We start from the raw sequence: 18,192 nt of genomic DNA, 5'->3' as shown, positions 1-18,192 counted from the left end.
ATAACAATTGATAGGATCATATTGAATCAGTTCAGAAGAAATTTTTGTCTTTTGACCTACGAGGTTTAAATTGGGACCCCAATATTCGGTTGCCATCCTACTCCAGCAGGGTTCTTCTTCTTGATCTGCGTTGTTAAGAAATCGTAGAATATTCGTCGACGTTCCCACTTAAGTTGATTGTTGGCGACATAAATTATTTTTTTTAGGGCGTCTTCGATTCTATGTTCCGTCCAGACCTACCACGAATTGTCGCCCCTTATTCCTACCTACGTGCACAATAGATTACGCTACGTTTTCACCACCGAACTTTCTCAACCCCTAATAAAATCGTTCCTGTCAAGATACATTCGGGAACTAACTGACCATTCCCAGCTACGAGTAGGGGCATAGCTTGCCGGACCGGCTTTAATTTCCCCCATCGGGTTGGTGATTTTCCATCACTATCTCCTTATCCTATCTACTTAAGACTCTATATGTCTCTATATATAAAACGGTTTGTCCTGATTGACTGATTGGTGATCAACGCACAGCTAGGAAGCTGAAATTTCACTTGAAGACGGGGTTTCGGAAACTCCACCAACGTTTGTATAAAACTTGTTTGTTTACCAATGGCCTTAAATTCAATTTCAAAGATCTTTGTTCAAATTCATTCACACTTCCAAAAATGCATTCCTTCTTGGTGGACGTTTCGCGCACTAATTATTTCAAAGGATCTATATGAAAAATCATATTTCGCAAAATTCAAGATTGCTCGGTGGTGAAGTTTTAAGGTTTGTCCGATTTGCTTCAAACTTATTTTCAAAGCTCTACATAAGATCTTCATGATTTCGTTTTTCAGCGATTTAGAAATTTCTACCCGCAACTGTGTAAATCCGGCGGAAAAATTTAGACTATTTTGGCTTAAAATTAATTCGTTTATAAATCTAATTTCTTTTTCGGATGGTATGAATTTGGGTATTATATTCAATTTGGTTAGCAGAATACTTTCTGCTATATTATCTATGTATGTGGCTGTATAATACATCTATATTAAAATTTCTTCTTGTTATATACTGAAGTAGGTGTATTTCATTATGTTCTACGTTTAAAGTTTTGTAAATGTTATTTTTATAATATTTTTTAATGAAATTATTAATTATAACCTGTTCTTGGGTGATATATTCGGTAATGTTTTGAAATCTTAAAATAATTTCTTAATTAAATATTTGTTTGTTGACATTTTCAGTAATTTGGTTTTCGTTTTCTTTAATAACATTGAATTTATCGGCAATAGATTGGGCGTCTTTTGCGTCCATATTTTCTGTTAATACTTTTATTACACTACTAAGACCATTTATTAAACGTCTCTTTTCCCTTTTTTGGTGTGTTTATGCGTTTAGCTTAGCTGTTCTATTTTTGCTTTTATACTGTCTATAATTTCTCCTGAAAACTTTACTTGTCTTAGGTCATTTAATGCTGTTTCGAATTTTTCTGTGTTTTCTAACAAGCTTTGTGTGTTGATTTTGTGCGAAAGGTGTTTTTATGATATTATAACTCTTGCGTTCCCCAGGTTTATTATTGCGAGTCTGTCGTGCTCCTCCAGCTGTTGTACTTTAATAATCTGTGTTATCGCACAGGAGAATCTGTAAAATATGACTGTAATTACTATTTTGTCTTTTTTTTAATTTTTTATTATTATTTTTATTATTATTTATTAATGGTCGACAAAACGAATGTCTTCCTCATTATTCAGTAGGTTATACAATAGATAATAGAATTATATGCTAAAAGCCTAGTTAAAGAATACAACTTTCTAAATAGCATCACCTACCGATGGAGGTGTTTTATTTGCCAGTCCCCTTTTCACAGCTAATTTTGTCAGTGACGCTATTTGAGCCTACCTCTAAGCGGAAGGTTGTAAGTATGAAAAAACGTTCTCAAGTAAAATTAAAAATAATCTAAATTTGATTTATTAATAAAGAGTATACAATAAATAAGAAAATAGAAAGTAAGAAGATTGTTAATAAAGTAAAGCAATGTAAGTTAGATAAAGAGTGTTAAGTAGATAGGACAAAGAGAAAAGTAATGGGAAATCACCGACCCGGTGGGGGAAAATTTTTCAGCCTGTCCGGCAAGCTATGCCCCTGCTCATAGCTGGGAATGGTCAGCGACTTCCCGAAGGTATCCTGAAAGCAACGATTTGATTAGGGGTAGAGACAGTTCGGTAGAGAAAACGTGATGCAAACTATTATAATTTTTACATAGCACGCGAAAAGGACTGTGCATAGCGTAGTCTGTTGTGCACGTAGATAGGAATAAGGGGCGATAATTTCTAGTTGGTCTAGCCGGAACAGAGAATTGTAGACGCCCTAGCAGAAGAGGGGAATCTATGTCGCCAATAATCAACTTATGTAGAAGGACAACACCGAGAATTGTCCTACGGTTGGTTAACGACGGAAGGTTGAGAACAAGCAGTCTGCTGGAGTAGGACGGCAACCGAAGATTAGGGTCCCAATTTAAACCTCGTAAGGCAAAAAGCAGAAATTGCTTCTGAACAGATTCAATACGATCCTGGCTGTTGTTATACTGTGGAGACCAGATGCAAGAGCAGTATTCAAGGATAGGGCGAACAAGAGAGATGTACAGAAGTTTTGTTATAAAAGAATCGTTAAACCATTTATACCATCGTTTAATGAATCCAAGTACACCTTTTGCCTCATTAACGATGGTATCTATGTGGAGATTAAAACAGAGTTTCGAATCAACAATAAAGCTTAGATCCTTAACTGTTAGTATACGTTGCAAAGGGATATTGTCGATTGTATAACTGACAAGATAAGGTGTAGTACGATTAAATGTCATAAACATACACTTTGAACAATTTAGATGCAATTGATTGGCCGAATACCAAAGTTGCATAGCGTTCAAATCGTCTTGTAGTCGAGAATGTTGTAGGGGATTAGTGTATGATAGAAATAGGTTGACATCGTCCGCATACATGACTACACGGGCATGTGATGTAACAGAGGGGAGATCATTTATAAAAAGAATAAAGAGTAAAGGTCCAAGACTACCTTGAGGAACACCAGAAGTAACGTGAACCCGTTTAGAGGTAGTCAGCCTCAGCATTACTCTTTAGGTCCTACCTTTTAAATAAGAATTAATCCAAAGCAAAAGAGACGGAGGGAACCTATTCGGTCAAGTTTAAAAAGTAAAATGTCATGGTACACAGAGTCAAACGCCTTACTAAGTCAATGTAAATGATATCAGTTTGCATTTTCGAAAAACTCAAGGAGATTGGTCGTAGTTGACCGATTCTTTACGAATCCATGCTGCACAGGAAAAACAATAGATTTGCAGAAATCCTGCAAATTCGAAGTGATTATTTTTTCAAATAATTTAGGAATAGCGGACAGTTTTGCAATGCCCCTGTAATTTTGTATATCAGACTTCCCACCTTTCTTGTGAAGAGGAATTATATAAGATTCTTTCCAAAGAGATGGAAAGACAGAAGTTTCAAGGGATAGATTAAAAAGCTTTAGCAATGGTTAAAGAAGGGAAGAACTACACTCCTTGAGTAGACAACTAGGAATATTGTCCGGCTCAGGAGAGTAAGAAGATTTTAAAGAGTTTATGGCTAATAGGAGAGAGGAGTGTGAAATAATGGGAATAGCGGAAGAAATAGTATAAGGGTAAGAATTAGTATTAGGACAGACTGAAGAGTAAGTTGATTGGAAAAAATTAGCAAAGAGGTTAGCAGAATCAGTATCATTGCTAGCTTTATCCATCCCAAGAGTAAAAGAAGATGGCAAAGTTGAAGATTTACGCTTCAAGTTTACAAAATTATAAAACTGTCTCGGATTTTGGGCAAATTGCCTTTTACAGCGAGTTAGGTAATTCTCATAGCATTGAGAATTCAGAAAAAAGAAGTTCGACTCGGATTATTTTGATAGAACTTTATTTTGATAATGATTATAATACACTAGGCCGACACGCCGTAGTGAGTGAGTTAAATTACACACAAAGTCGCTGGGCCGATGTACCGCAGTGAAAGTCGAATTAAAAACTAAATTTACAAAAGATTGATCAAAAATACCTAAGCTATTGTGTGCTTTCACAACGGCCGCTAGAATGCTTAGCTTGCGCCTCGTGCGCTGCTGTCGTGCAAGAACATCCGGCCCAGAGCTATGTCAGCATCTGCGGCTGGTGTTATATTGCATTTTGCTGACCCCTGTTAGCTCGTAAGAACATCTGGCTCAGTGCTATATCAGCATCTGGAGCTGGTGTCGTTGGCCTCTGGTAACTGCTCCCCTATTAAGTTAAGGCCGCTCTCGGCCGTTCCTATCTCGGCGATCACCTTCCTAATCTCCTTGGCCGATGCCATGTTTTTGGTGAACCGACGGTAGGTGACTCCGACGCAAATTATGGTGCAACACACAACACCCAACAAGAAGGCTATTACCACACTGTCGAAGCCTCCAATTTCATCCTTGACTTCCTTGATGATCCCCAGGTTACGTTCGTTCAGGCGATGAAGGTAGGGCAGACTCAACACGTCTTGGTGGCCGGTGACGTTCAGAAGGGGAGATGCCGCGATGCCGGGGAACTTACTCTGGACGTTGTTGCGATTCAAGTACTTAGTTTCGTTGATCAGAGCCCAATTATTGAACGTGATTACTTCGTTCCGTGAACCCAAGTCTCAGTACCGTTGTCAACGCAAACTTTAGCAGGCCGGTTATTGATGATCAGAATTCCGTCATCGACCCATGTGATCGGGTCTAAGTGACTCGGGTGCATTTGGCAGTTTGCCAAGCCACCAGCATGCAGCTCTCTGGCACAAGAGCTGGTCGGTGAAAGTTAACAAAAGGTTCCTCCCGGCGTGGAAGTGCAATTCTTAAGGGCAAGCACTTGATCTCCGCACTCAGCTATAATGTTGTCGTCAATTTGTAGCACAGCATTCTCATGTGCAACTGGATACAGCATCACCTTTCAGCAAGCCATTTTGATTTTCGGGAACTTAATGATAAAGTGAAGGGCATTAACAGATTGTAATACTTTCACGGACGCAACGGACATAAGGTCTGCTATTGAAGTACCTGTGGGTTCATCGACCCAAACAGATTTCAAATCTGCGTGATCTAATATATTTGGGCCTTAGATATTAATTTTTGCAAGGGTAACAGCGAGCATCAAATTCTGCATTTCCATCAGCAACATTCTATTCCGAGCTAAAAGGGTTTCGTATAAATGCCCGGAATCTATCTGATTCTTTTTTGCAGCTTTTAATAATGTGTTGACACTTGTAGTGAGTTGATTGATTTGTTCCTGAACTTTTGTGTTGATAGCTACCTGTCGGTTGTTAGAGTTCACCAACTGTAACGCAGTGAATTTGATCTTCTCGAAGTTAATGGCGTCAGGTGTTCCCGCAACTACGTTGAGGGCTGTGCCCAAGAAATCTAAACTTCTTGCCACCCTGTGGTGCACGCCAAGAGCTTCTAACAGATCTCTGAGGTGGGACGCATCTACGCTTAGAAGCTTTCTCATGTGTGACTGCGGAAACATTTTACATAGCTCCATTGTTTCGTTTACCATTTTCTCGTACTCAGAGATGTTTGCTGTGTGCCTGACGAAATTGAATTCCTCCCAGACCAGAACTTGGCCCTCAACAATGGGAATATACTTGGAGTGTGAGTAATCAGTCACACGCGCTGCCGCATTTGCAAAAAATAGAAATAGCAGAAACCCGAACCAGCGGAAGACAGACAAAATATGACCAAACTATTACAACGTGTCATCCTAAAGGAAATGTTAAGTGGCGTAAATATTAAAACTTGAAGGTGAAGCCTAGTGGCACAAATGTTGAAACTTATAGTTAAATTCAAGATGCATATAATCGATGTTTTATTTCAGCTCTCGCCCTACTTAAGGTTGTCCTTGTGGACCACCCTCCCTCCAATGAGAACGGTCGTACCAAGGTCTGCCTCTACGATCCGTTATTCACTTAAGGGCGTGAGTTTATTGCCAAGCCTGCGGTTTCTTTTTAATAGAACTTTTTTCGCCTACTTCAAAGACTCTATTCTGTCGCTGGTCGTTCAACCTAGCACGGAGCGCATCTTGTGCACTTCTTAACTTTGCTGATATTTCCCTTTCGGGTTCGCCTGAGGGCACATGGAGGGCATCAACAGGTCTCTTGTTGATGACCGAATATATTGTCTTGTTATACTCAATCGTGGCTAGCATTATGACTTCGACTGAGTCACTGATGTTTCTCTCCAGCTTGAGACAACGTGCCAGCTCGGCTAGAGTGCTATGGAAGCGCTCGACTTGGCCATTGGAGGTGCTATGGAGCGGCGACGCATTAACAATATGGATTCCATAGTTGTTTAACAACAGGGTCTTTATCGTTTGAGAGTTCATCGAAGGCTCGTTGTCGCAATAAATTGTTCTGGCTCGTGGAAAGAAATTCTTGAGCTGCAGTAGTGGAGCTTTTAAATCCACGATAGTGCGCGACTGAATTGGTTGTACGACTGCAAATTTAGAGAACTTATCAACGCAGGTCAAAAAAAATTTTTTGTCCGTGGAAAAAGTATCAATGTGTAGCAATTCCCCAGGAGTCTCAGGGATCGGAGTTTCTCCCAGCTCCTGTCTTTTCGGGTGCCTATTGTATTTGGCTGCTGAGCAGATTCTACAACTTTCCGCAATTTCTTCGCCATTTTAGGGAAATAGTATTCTTATAACACTTGCTTCTTGAGCTGCTCTGTGCAGTGCCAGAACTTTGTGCCTGGAAACATGCGAACTAAGCCATCCTGCACCTGTGCTACTGTGTGCAGGTTGCAATAGAGGGCATTGACCGCATTTGGATTAATCAAGTCAAGCAGTTCATTTAAAAGGGCTGTGTGATCAGTGAAGCCCACTTCATGACGCCTCTTGTCCCCGAAGAAAATGAAGTTGCGTTTGGTGGGGACGCGTGCCTCTTCAATGACAATTTGATTTTGGAAACAGATAAGTGGCTTTTCGGTCGACACAATTGTATAGGTTCCTCAATGCGCGCCTACCATCTTTTAATTTTGGCGTTCGGGTTTGACTCAGAAACGGCAAAAGTTAACGGTTGGTGGTCCGTGAAAATGTAAATGCCTTTTACTCCATATTGGTAGTGAGGTTGCTTGCTAAGGGCCCAAACAATAACCAAAAGTTCCCGCTCGTTGGTGGCGTAGTTCACCTCCGGGGGTTTCAATGTTCTGGAAATCATTGAGATGGGGCGACCCTCTTGAGAAAGCACTGCCCCTATGCCGTAAGCTGAAGCGTCTGTCGTTAGATCAAGCGGCTTCTTAAAGTCGGGGTATCTGGGCATGACGTTTTCTGACGACAAAATGTTGCGTAGCTTTTGGAATGCATGACGCTGAATCTCAGAGAATTCTACCGGGATGTTTCTCGATCTATGTTTACTTACTGACCCATTCTCGCCCTTTAGAAGTTCAGAAATGGGTTTTGCTATTGAGTCTTTGATGAAACACCTATAGTAACTAGCCAGTCCTAAAAATGATCTGATCTCGAATATATTCTTTGGTTCTGGGAAATTCTGAATCGCTTTGACTTTTTCAGGGTCCGTTGTAGCTCCATTACTGGTTACCACGAAACCAAGAAAACCTACGGTTTTCTTTAAAAAACGCGATTTTTCCTTGGAGATTCTCTTATTTGCCTCGTACAGGCTCTTTAAGACCCACTCTACATGTTGGACATGAGAACTTTCGTCTTTTGAGAAGACGATGACATCGTCAACGTAGACATAGCAAGATTTGCCAATTTGCTCACGCAGTACGTCGTCAAGAGTTCTTTGGAAGATGCATTCTTCAACCTAAAGGGAAGTCGACAAAATTCGTACTTCCCCCCGTTAACTGCAAAGGCTGTTTTTTCACGGTCACGCTCTGCTAGCGTGATCTGGTGATAGCCGGATTTTAGGTCTAATGTCGAAAAGTATTTAGCATTGCCAAGATTCCCCAAAATCATTGGAATGTTAGGCATAGGGTATCTGTCTGCGATGGTTTTCTCGTTAAGTTTGCGAAAATCCATTACTAGGCGCATATTCTTGTTACCATACTCGTCCGTCCCCTTCTTGTCCACCACCCAAATGGGGTTGTTGTAGGGGGAGACAGATTTTTTGATGATACCGTTCTTCAGAAGGCTTTGAATCTCTTTATTAACGAATTCCGCTGCTCCCATGGGGTAGGGGTACAGTCGGACATAAACTGGTTGTTCATCAGTGGTCCTGATGGTTGCCATCACTGATGTGTTATAGGGAAGTGGTTCTTCCGGATCTGCGAAGGCCTTATGTTTGCTTTTTAGCATCTTTAGGAATGCATCTTTTACAGCATCGGGCGCGTCGGCGCAGTCAACATTGATAAAGTTAACATCCGCGCACCTGTGGAATTCGATTTGTTCAGTTTCTGCGCCACTCCTGCGAAACTCCTGCTTGTGTGAGCAAGTCGAGGACCACAATTCCATCAAATGTGGACAGGTTTGGGAGTAAGAAAAATGTGGCAGTTTTGCCGAACAGAGATGTAAGGCACTTATGAGTGATCCTCGTGGTGCCGTGTATAGAATGGGTAGAGAAGGGAGAATTTACTGGGCACACACCTTTTAGATTTTTATGTGGTCTAATATAATTCTTGGAAGCGCCCGTGTCGATGAGAAACCTCATCTGGATCCCTACTACTCTTCTACTGATGTAGGGCAGCACGGATCTTCCCCTAAAAAATTGAGAGTGTCTGAGTCATAACCGCTACCATTGTCGTCGGTAATTTGCTGTTCTGCTGCTGCTGCAGAGCTAGCATACGAACCTGAATCTTGATCCGGCTCGTGAGCTGTGTGATTGACTCTCTGCCTCCTCTGTCCGCTTAAACGCCCAGACGTGGCCGTTCTTTTGTAGGCTTGAGGAGCGCTAGAGTTAACGTAGGCTGGTGCTTGCGATGGTTGTAGAATTTTAGACACAGATGGATCGACGTCCATAGGTTCCTGTGACCCGCCACCTTTGTTCCACCAGCCACTCTGTTGCTCAAATTGACTTTGCTGCTGTTTCTGTTGTTTAGTGAATTGAGGATTGAATTGATTTGAAACAACGAAAGATCAAGCATGCAGTCTATAAAATCGTGCTGTGCTGAGGGCACTAGATAATTTTCAGCTGTAAATAAAGACCAAGAGATACTCGGCAAATTAAAATCACCCAACACCATAAATAGGTCATTATCACGCACGTGTGAAGAAACTTCTTTAATACAAGTAATGTGTTTCATATAAACTTAAATATCAGAAGAAGGTGGGACATAAGAGCATGTTACATAGATATTCCGTGTAGGAAAAGACACCTTAACTGAGACAATCTCAGCGTCAGTAGGCGTACTAAAACAGAGAAGTTCTGACTGGAGTGTGGCTTTAACGGCAATTATTACCCCACCACCTCGAGTCGGCCGATCATTTCTATACAAAATAAAGTTATTCAATAAAATCTCAAAATCAGATATGGTTGAGTTTAGATATGTTTCTGAAAATGCTATTATATCCGACGAAGGGAGTGCTGGCCATGAAAAGATTTTTAAGCTTTGAAATGAGACCTCTAACATTCTGATAATGAATAAAGATTTGGTCAGAAGATAAAGCTACTTTTTTGGTACCCTGTATTGAAGGGACTGGAAGGGTGACAGGCTGGTTACGCTTTTTAGGCTTGAACTCATGAATGGAGGCCAAAATTTGGGATCACAAATGATTGGGAACATATCATGTGAAATATTTATTTTGAATGATGATATTTTACGAGGGGTGGAGAAATTAAATTTGGTTACTGACACGCTAGCAGAAGATTTGCTAGCAATATAGGCTGCCAATCGAGACACAAAAACTTGTCTACGAGGGGCAACTACCGTTAAAGTAGGCACTGATTGGGCTGTAGGTAATACAGGACTTGGAGGAGCTAAAGAGGTACAATGATTGTTTTTAACAATCTGGGCAAGATTGCGCGCAGGTTAACCTTTGCGGCCAGGAGCTGACGGGGCTGAGGCAGTTTGATTAATTGGGACGGGATCAGGGTTCAGGGTATCCCCTAGTCGGGAGCTCCCGACTAGAACCTCATACTTGTTTTTACTGTGGCTTTGGCTTTATGTTGTTGTGTCAAGGGTTTAGTGATTGCTGCGAAAAATTTTATGAACTTTCTATAGTAACCGAGCAGTCCCAGGAAGGATTTGATTTGTCGTCTGGTTTTTGGCATAGGGAATGCTTTAATGGCAATTAACCTGTTGGGGTTAGGTTTTAGTCCAGAATCGTTTACTACGTGTCCTAGGTATTCGATTTCTATTCTGAAAAATTTAGATTTTTCTGGTTGAAGCTTTAAATTTGCTCTATTTAACCTGTCGAATACTAACTTTAGGTCATTGACGTGTTCTTGGAGTGAAGATGAAAAGTCTATAATGACGTCAAGATAGATTAAACAACAATTGCCGCTAAGGTCTGCTAAGATGTTCTCTATCACCCTTTGGAAGGTGGCTCTGGCGTTGGAAAGTCCGAAGGGCATTCGCACAAATTCAAAATGTCCTATTGCCGAAAAGGCTGTTTTCCTGTGGGTCCATCTCAACTTGGTGGTATCCACTAGCTAGATCTAAAGCCGTAAAGTAGTTGGCTCTACCTATCTTGTCAAGAACATGGTTGATGTTTGGTATAGGGTACTTATCTTTTACGGTTTTTTCGTTTAGTTTTCTATAGTCGATCACTAGTCTCCATTTCTTAGTATTTGAAACGTCGGGTTTCTAGGAAAATTGGTGCGCTCTAGGGGAATGAGTGTGTCTGATTATGTCTTGTTCTAAAAGTTTTGTGATTTGTCTCTGAATTTCTTGTCTTTCTATAAGGCTGTATTGGAATGGTTTTGTATGCAATGGGATTTCGTCGGTAGTTTGACCAAGTTAGTGAAGGTGAGGTTGTCTCCCTCTCGATGAAAAAGTTTAGGGAATTTTTAGCAAAGGTCTTATAGCGCTGTTAACTCTTAGGCGTTTAGATGGTCTGTCCGCAGTTGAGTAAGTATGTTGATACCGTCCTTTGGTTTATTATTATTAATTTCGGACTAAGATCTCAACTAAGATCTCTCTCTTGTGTATCTATTGATTTTTGTGTGATATAAATAAACATTAGACCATTTTCCTGCTTGACTTTATGTTTAGTGAATCTAGGCGTTATTTTATTTCTCCTATTTTCGTTCCTAAAAACTGTGTCGCCTTCATTGAGGGTTTCTGGAGAATCTCTGTTTTCGTTCAGTTTTGTTATTCTATTTTTCATTTTGTTTTCTATGCTCTCCTTTATCTCGGGGTAGATGATATTTCGGAATTCGTTAAGTTTTTGGAGATAATCGTGTTCGTTATTTGGGGAAGCGTTTTGCGTTAGTATGTGCGGTCTTCCGTGGAAGTAGAGTTATTGTATGTTGTCAGTGTCTCGAAGAAAATGTCTTCATGGTCGCAGTTGAGTTTTTCTATTTTTCTTTTGTTTAAAATTATTCTGTATATCTCTGTCAGAGACGAACGGAGTCTTTCCACTGGGGAATTACTCGAAGATTTTTGAAATGAAGTAAAATGCACTAATATGGTATATTGTGCACAAAAATCTTTAAAAAGTTTGTTAGTAAATTCGGAACCTTGATCACAAATAAGTTTTTTCGGGATTCCGAATGTAGAGAGGACATTCCTCATGGATTTAACTATGTTTAAACTATCTCTGGTTGAATTGTATAGCCTGAAGCAAATTTTGAGAATTTGTCAATGATGGTCAAGATGGTTTTTCCGTTAATTGTATAAATGGCTGTGTGTATTATCTGCATAGGGCATGACGAGGTTTCAATAGTTTTAAAAATTTCGCCAGGTGCAAAAATAGCGCATTTTTTGTAAGTTTTAAGGATCTTTTTCAAAATATTAGTCGTATTTTTTTTATCGTACTGTGTTTCTGATATCGTTCTTCTGATTATATCCTGAACCCATTGAAAATGGGTAAAAAGGGTATATTGTATTTGTGCAAAATTCAAATGTATATAACAGGCAGAAGGAAGCATTTCCGACCCCATAAAGTATATATATATTCTTGATCAGCATCAATAGCAGAGTCGATCTAGCCATGTCTGTCTGTCCGTCTATCCGTTTGTCCGTTTGTCGTATGTATGAACGCAAGGATCTCAGAACCTATAAGAGCTAGAGACTTAAAGTTTTAGATGTAGGTGCTCCTAGGGCCTGCGCAGATCGAGTTTGTTTCCGATAACCGATAACTTACTCATTTCCAAGCAATCGATAAAAATCGATATCGATATCCTGTTTTTTGGGCAATTTTGGTAAATAATAAGAGCTAGAGTCTCCAAACTTAACATATAGCTTCTAAAATAGAATATTTATATTCATTTGATGTTGGCAGAAGAGGGTTCAGGGTATCCCCTAGTCGGGAGCTCCCGACTAGAACCTCATACTTGTTTTTACTGTGGCTTTGGCTTTATGTTGTTGTGTCAAGGGTTTAGTGATTGCTGCGAAAAATTTTATGAACTTTCTATAGTAACCGAGCAGTCCCAGGAAGGATTTGATTTGTCGTCTGGTTTTTGGCATAGGGAATGCTTTAATGGCAATTAACCTGTTGGGGTTAGGTTTTAGTCCAGAATCGTTTACTACGTGTCCTAGGTATTCGATTTCTATTCTGAAAAATTTAGATTTTTCTGGTTGAAGCTTTAAATTTGCTCTATTTAACCTGTCGAATACTAACTTTAGGTCATTGACGTGTTCTTGGAGTGAAGATGGAAAGTCTATAATGACGTCAAGATAGATTAAACAACAATTGCCGCTAAGGTCTGCTAAGATGTTCTCTATCACCCTTTGGAAGGTGGCTCGGGCGTTGGAAAGTCCGAAGGGCATTCGCACAAATTCAAAATGTCCTATTGCCGAAAAGGCTGTTTTCCTGTGGGTCCATCTCAACTTGGTGGTATCCACTAGCTAGATCTAAAGCCGTAAAGTAGTTGGCTCTACCTATCTTGTCAAGAACATGGTTGATGTTTGGTATAGGGTACTTATCTTTTACGGTTTTTTCGTTTAGTTTTCTATAGTCGATCACTAGTCTCCATTTCTTAGTATTTGAAACGTCGGGTTTCTAGGAAAATTGGTGCGCTCTAGGGGAATGAGTGTGTCTGATTATGTCTTGTTCTAAAAGTTTTGTGATTTGTCTCTGAATTTCTTGTCTTTCTATAAGGCTGTATTGGAATGGTTTTGTATGCAATGGGATTTCGTCGGTAGTTTCACCAAGTTAGTGAAGGTGAGGTTGTCTCCCTCTCGATGAAAAAGTTTAGGGAATTTTTAGCAAAGGTCTTATAGCGCTGTTAACTCTTAGGCGTTTAGATGGTCTGTCCGCAGTTGAGTAAGTATGTTGATACCGTCCTTTGGTTTATTATTATTAATTTCGGATATGGCATTTATCTCAATGCAATCGTTCTCGATGTATTTATTGACTTGTAATTCTGAGTCGAGGCATACTTTTTGTTTGTCTTGTGAGTAATTGATTACTTCCATAAGACTGAAATTGTTTTTGGCTTGGTACAGTCCTCCAGATATGAGGACATCTTCGGAAATCTTTGGGGGTGGAATTGAAATAAGATTAGTTGTATTATTCTTTTACAACAAAACAGGGGTAGCATTGTTTATTGATGAAGGGTATGTACTTGAGTACTGTTTTCATTGAAATTGGGTTTGTTAGGGTGATTTGGTCTGAATCAGTGACAATTTTTGGGCTTATGAATGACAAGGTTGCACCTGTGTCTATTAGAAATTTTAGGGGGTATCTGGATTTTAAATGGATTACAATGTATGGTTAAGGTGAACCTGGTTTTTCTTTAACTAAGTATCCTGTTTGTTTCTCGAGGCATTTCGTTGTAAATTTGAGTCCTGTTGTTGGATTACAATGTATGATAAAGGTGAATCTGGTTTTTCTTTAACTAATTCTCCTGTTTGTTTCTCGATGCATTTCGTTGAAAATTTGAGTGCTCATCTATATTGTGTAGTTGAGAATTTTGCGCATAATCCGTAGAAGTCTGTTCCATGTTATATACGGTACTTCTGGTTGCTTTGGTTGCTCTGATATCCCTTATGCTGTCCGTCAGATTGGCTATTCTGTTTTCTGTTTCTAGTTTCTTGTTTCAACCTATTTTCTTGGAAGTAAATGTCCCTTTCTTTAATAGCCAATTCGAAGGCTTCCTGAAGGTTAGTGGGTCTCATCGATCTTACTGCTAATCCTAGTGGACCTCTGAGCCCTCTTAAGAACGTATATGAACAAGTGTTTGCGAACAATTCTTTCTTTGTTTTAATCAATATTGATTCTCATTCTTTTGTATCTGTCAATTTGAAAAGGGCTGTTCCGATATCGCAAATTTTTTCAAATAAAACTTGTATTGGGTATTGAGCATAAGCGAGGCTATGTAATTCGATCATGAAAGTTAGTTTGTCTCGCTGTCGGAACAATGCAGAATTAAAGCATCTTTGATCTCATCACAATTAAGGCCGGCTCCAGATGTGTGGACCACATCATCAGCCTTGCCATCGATTTTCTGCCTAATTGCCCTTAGGAGCATTTGTCCATATGGGGTCTTATCCGTTCCTCTAATTAGAAGAAGGATTTCCTCTACATTATTAATAAAATCGCTTAGTTTCTTAGGACTACCGTCATAAGGAGGTAGGAAGCGGATCACGGCCGGGATTCAAAGGGACGAAACTAAGTCCATATGGTTTGCTGTTATAGCAGCTTGGTTGGGCGGAGGGGAGCTTGAACTCGACGTCATTGACGGTGTTGAGGGTATTCTTGTTACAATTTGTAGTTGTTTGTCGGGATCTTATCTAATGTCCGATAAACTAGTGCTAATCCTGATCCTACTCTTGATGTTTGGGATAAGTTTCTTAACTTTCCCAATAGTAGACATCTAACTTTGGTGGGTATGAATGTTTAATTTTGAGTTGGTTCTTGGTTTTAGCTGTCTGATGTTAATTAATTAAATTGTTTGTTTCTAAAAGAAGTTATGTTATTTAACTAAATTCGACTTAACGATACTTATATATAGTTGTGTGTGTAATGTGGTAAGTGTTTGTTGTAAAGCTTATTTATATAAATGTGAGTGTGGATTAATGTAGCTGTAAACGCTTCTTTTCCTTGAATTCGTGTAGTTATGTATTAATATCTGTAATTATTTGTGACAGTATTAATTTTTCTTATGTATTTGTAACAATATTTATAAGTTCTGTTTCAGCTTTTGTACAATCTTAAATAGCATTGTGTGTATATCAAAAATGGAAAAGGTGAATATGCATTTGCATTATTTGTTTGTTTGTTTTATTAATTTATTGCATTTGTTGGAGAAATTTATATTTTTTTTTTTTATTTATTTTGGCAGTATTGATTATGTGACGTGGCTATGAGCGTACGCTTCAGTGACCTATGCATCGAGCGTGTCGATGCATATGTCGACATGCCTCAGTGACCTTTTCAACGTGAACTGCTTCACGTCCAGTGTTTCGATGTAAATCGCACTTGTCAATTATTATATATATATATATATATATATATATATATATATATATATACATCGAATATATATATATATATATTTTCCTTTCTTTTCTTTTTGTTTTTGTTTTTTTTTTTTTTTATTTTAAATTTTTATCGATTTTAAATTTATAAGATTTCCTTGCCTTTATTGGCTGTCGTTTTGTGTGAATATCATTATTGTTCTTGTTGATTTTTTTTTTGACCACTCTATTCTGTTGGATCACACGTAGTATGACGTGGCTGGGCCACCTTCATGTTCGGGCGATTTACAGATACAGGCGTTGGACCGCCGCTTTGAGTATTACCGAACGCTTCAGTGACCTGCTCGGACCAGTTAGTGTTGCGTCCAGCATGTCGATGTGATCGATCAACTTGCTTCCGTGACCTCTTCAACACAGAACTGATCCGTCCAGCTGTTTGATGCAACTCGCGGTTGTCACTTAGCCACGCGGCTGGCTATGCACCAACCATTTGCCACCATTGCTGTTTGAACGCAACGAACCGCAAACGTTGCTGCGACCAAAAGGCTGCATCGAACAAGTTGTTTGGTTTGATACGTATATACAGCGATGTGTGGGCGTGTGGCCTGACGCTTCGTTAAGCAGAACGTTTGATTGTTTGTATATATTTTGCGCATTCTTATTTCTTGCTTTGATTGTTGGTATTTATTTGTTGGTGTATAATTTGTTTGCTTTATATCAATTTATTTATGATAAAATTTTTCTTGGTTTTATATTTTTGTTTAAGCATAGTCTTAACTCGAATATTTTTGAATATTGTACAACAACTTTCAGCGCACTCTCACAAGGTGATCACGTAATGTGATCTCGATTACTTACAAAATTAGACTTAGTGTAAGGTTCATCCGAAGTGCTTGGTTTTGGGTTTGTCTTCGGGATTGTAGTTGTGTCCGTAGAGCGGCTATATATGAATATATTGATTTGATGTAAAATGAATAAGAATTTAATAAAGACTGCAACGTTTTCTTTGAATGTTCCAAACTGAACTGATTATCTATTTATTCGGAACTTCAGTAAAGCTAAATGTATACAATGGGTTTCTTAAAAGCTAGCAACATTTATCTGACAAATTGCCGTTACAGCAGTTGTGCTGGATCAGCATTGCAACATAGTGTCACAATGCTGTGCTGCCGCCGCAGTTTCTCGGCGGCTTGGCGGGTGGGACCGAATCATATATACCCTGTATGGTATATTCGGTAACTCGGGCACTTACGTTCAATTTTTCTAGCTCATAGGTTCTGAGATTTGCGCGTTAATACATACTTGATCATACATGCTGATCAAGAATACATACACTTTTTGGGGTCGGAGATGCTCCATTCTGCCTTTTACATACATTTTCACAAAACATTATACTCTCGCATTTTCAATGGGTTCAGGGTATAAAAATATGTTTATAAATGACATAAATAAAATGTTTTAATTTATTGTTTTTGCAGATATATGAGAATTTCAGTGAGAGTGAATGAGAATACACATCTCGTAGCTCGTAAGTGCTCAGTTTTATAGAAATATCTTGTTGCCTATGGCAGCTATATGATGGTCCGGTGTTGACTGGCATGGTGAAACTAATAAATGACGAGTTTAACTAAGATATCATCATAAAACAAGTAAGAGGTTCTAGTCGGAAGCTCCCGTCTAGGGGATACCCTGAACCCCTTTTATTCCAACACCAAATGCAGCTCGCTCTACGCGCTCTTTCGCTTAAGTAGTAATAAAGATTAAAAAAAATTTCCTTGAAAGGGTTCAGACTCTCAACTAACCGCAATACTTTTCACGACAAAATTATAACTCCCTCTGCAAGGGTATTAAATCTAATATGAAAGTCTTCCACCAATTTTCTTAATGTATACTAATTTTATATTTTAGGATGATGCTAACGAAAAAGACATTAAAGTCTTACAATGTTCGTACCAAAACAAATCGGATTGCTTAACTGAGAACGACAAGTAAGTTTCAACTTGCAATTTTACAAACGTTTTTTATTTACTTTGTTTATATAACCTGTTAGTGAATGGTAACCACCGCACTTAAGCACGAAGGCGTAGCTGTAAAACCTAGACAAGATTTAAGTGGACATGACAGTTTTCGTATTTACATTTTTATTTGTAGTGCAATGGTAACTAATTGATCGCGTGGGGGTCTGGAGTATGATTTTCGAATTAAACAGACAACTTTGATAGCACTTGAGTTTTCAACAATTTTCTTTCTTCGATGACGGTTAATATTTTGTATATGTACATTTTATATATAAAATACAAAGTTAGGGTCATTATTTATGTACTACCATTACTTTGTTAAAAAAAAATAAAGTGAAAAATATAAAAAAAAAATTGTATAAAGACCTTCAAGAATGTAATAGATGTTTTAATTTATAATATATTTGAATTTCTGACAATTATGTTTAAGTTGGCGCTCATTACAGCTTGCGCATGGAAATTTTGTTTTATTTTTTATGCAGTACAAACTACGATTATATGTACGAATACAAATAAATAATAATAATAAATACAAACAAGACTATCTACTTGCTAAATAGTTTAGAATAGAAAACTTTTTACGAGGAAGAGAAGAATCCGAGCAGAATACACTGTGATTCATG

The 18,192-nt window shown here is 38.7% G+C and overlaps 1 protein-coding gene across 6 annotated transcripts in view; it reads left to right on the top strand.

Moving 5' to 3' along the window:
• The window catches only part of LOC115760348 (autophagy-related protein 2 homolog B), a 282,487-nt gene that overhangs the window by 58,933 nt on the left and 205,362 nt on the right, over positions 1 to 18,192 (top strand). For 5 of the 6 annotated variants that reach the window (XR_004017603.1, XM_030701631.1, XM_030701630.1 and 2 more), the window contains exon 6: positions 17,460 to 17,539. Coding sequence is in view for 4 of the 6 variants with exons in the window: in XM_030701631.1 (XP_030557491.1) it covers positions 17,460 to 17,539 (80 nt within the window). In the remaining 2 variants the exon portion in view is untranslated. Of the gene's footprint in view, positions 1 to 17,188; positions 17,201 to 17,459; positions 17,540 to 18,192 lie in introns of those variants that run through there. The other variant, XM_030701634.1, reaches the window with a different exon arrangement.

This window comes from Drosophila novamexicana, unplaced genomic scaffold, assembly GCF_003285875.2.
Source record: "Drosophila novamexicana strain 15010-1031.04,08,12 unplaced genomic scaffold, DnovRS2.1 tig00000434-arrow-pilon, whole genome shotgun sequence".
NCBI classification, from domain to species: Eukaryota; Metazoa; Arthropoda; class Insecta; order Diptera; family Drosophilidae; genus Drosophila; species Drosophila novamexicana.
The sequence above is the reverse complement of the archived record's forward strand: the minus strand, read 5'-3'. Positions and strand labels throughout refer to the sequence as shown.